The 229-nt window shown below is 59.4% G+C and overlaps 1 protein-coding gene across 1 annotated transcript in view; it reads left to right on the top strand.

The window, feature by feature from the left end:
* LOC114818919 (nucleoplasmin-like) overlaps positions 1-190 on the top strand; it is a gene marked incomplete at its 3' end in the record, with an annotated part of 904 nt that extends 714 nt beyond the window's left edge. Inside the window, exon 4 of the mRNA XM_029086866.1 lies at positions 51-190. Within this exon, the coding sequence (XP_028942699.1) occupies positions 51-190 (140 nt within the window). The remainder of the gene's footprint in view (positions 1-50) is intronic.
* Positions 191-229: the final 39 nt, after the last annotated feature.

The following is a 229-nucleotide window of genomic DNA, read 5'->3' as shown; positions in this document are numbered from 1 at the left end:
CACCCTGTGACCCCTTCCTGGGGGTGGAGACTCAACAGCTTCTCCCACAGTGATGCCCGACCTGTCCTGGAACAAGGAGGGTAGTGAGGAAGAGGAGGATACTGAGGAAGAAGAGGAGGTTACTGAGGAAGAGGAGCCAGCAGAGGATTCCCCCGAGAGCCAAGCTGCCAAGAAGGACAACGCTGCCAAGGTAAGTGTCCCCTTGGCTGGGGGTGGGGTGTGCCATGGG

This window comes from Antrostomus carolinensis, unplaced genomic scaffold (assembly GCF_000700745.2).
Source record: "Antrostomus carolinensis isolate BGI_N321 unplaced genomic scaffold, ASM70074v2 scaffold26489, whole genome shotgun sequence".
Taxonomy (NCBI): Eukaryota; Metazoa; Chordata; class Aves; order Caprimulgiformes; family Caprimulgidae; genus Antrostomus; species Antrostomus carolinensis.
Note: the sequence above shows the minus strand (reverse complement) of the source record. Positions and strands in the feature narration are given on the sequence as shown.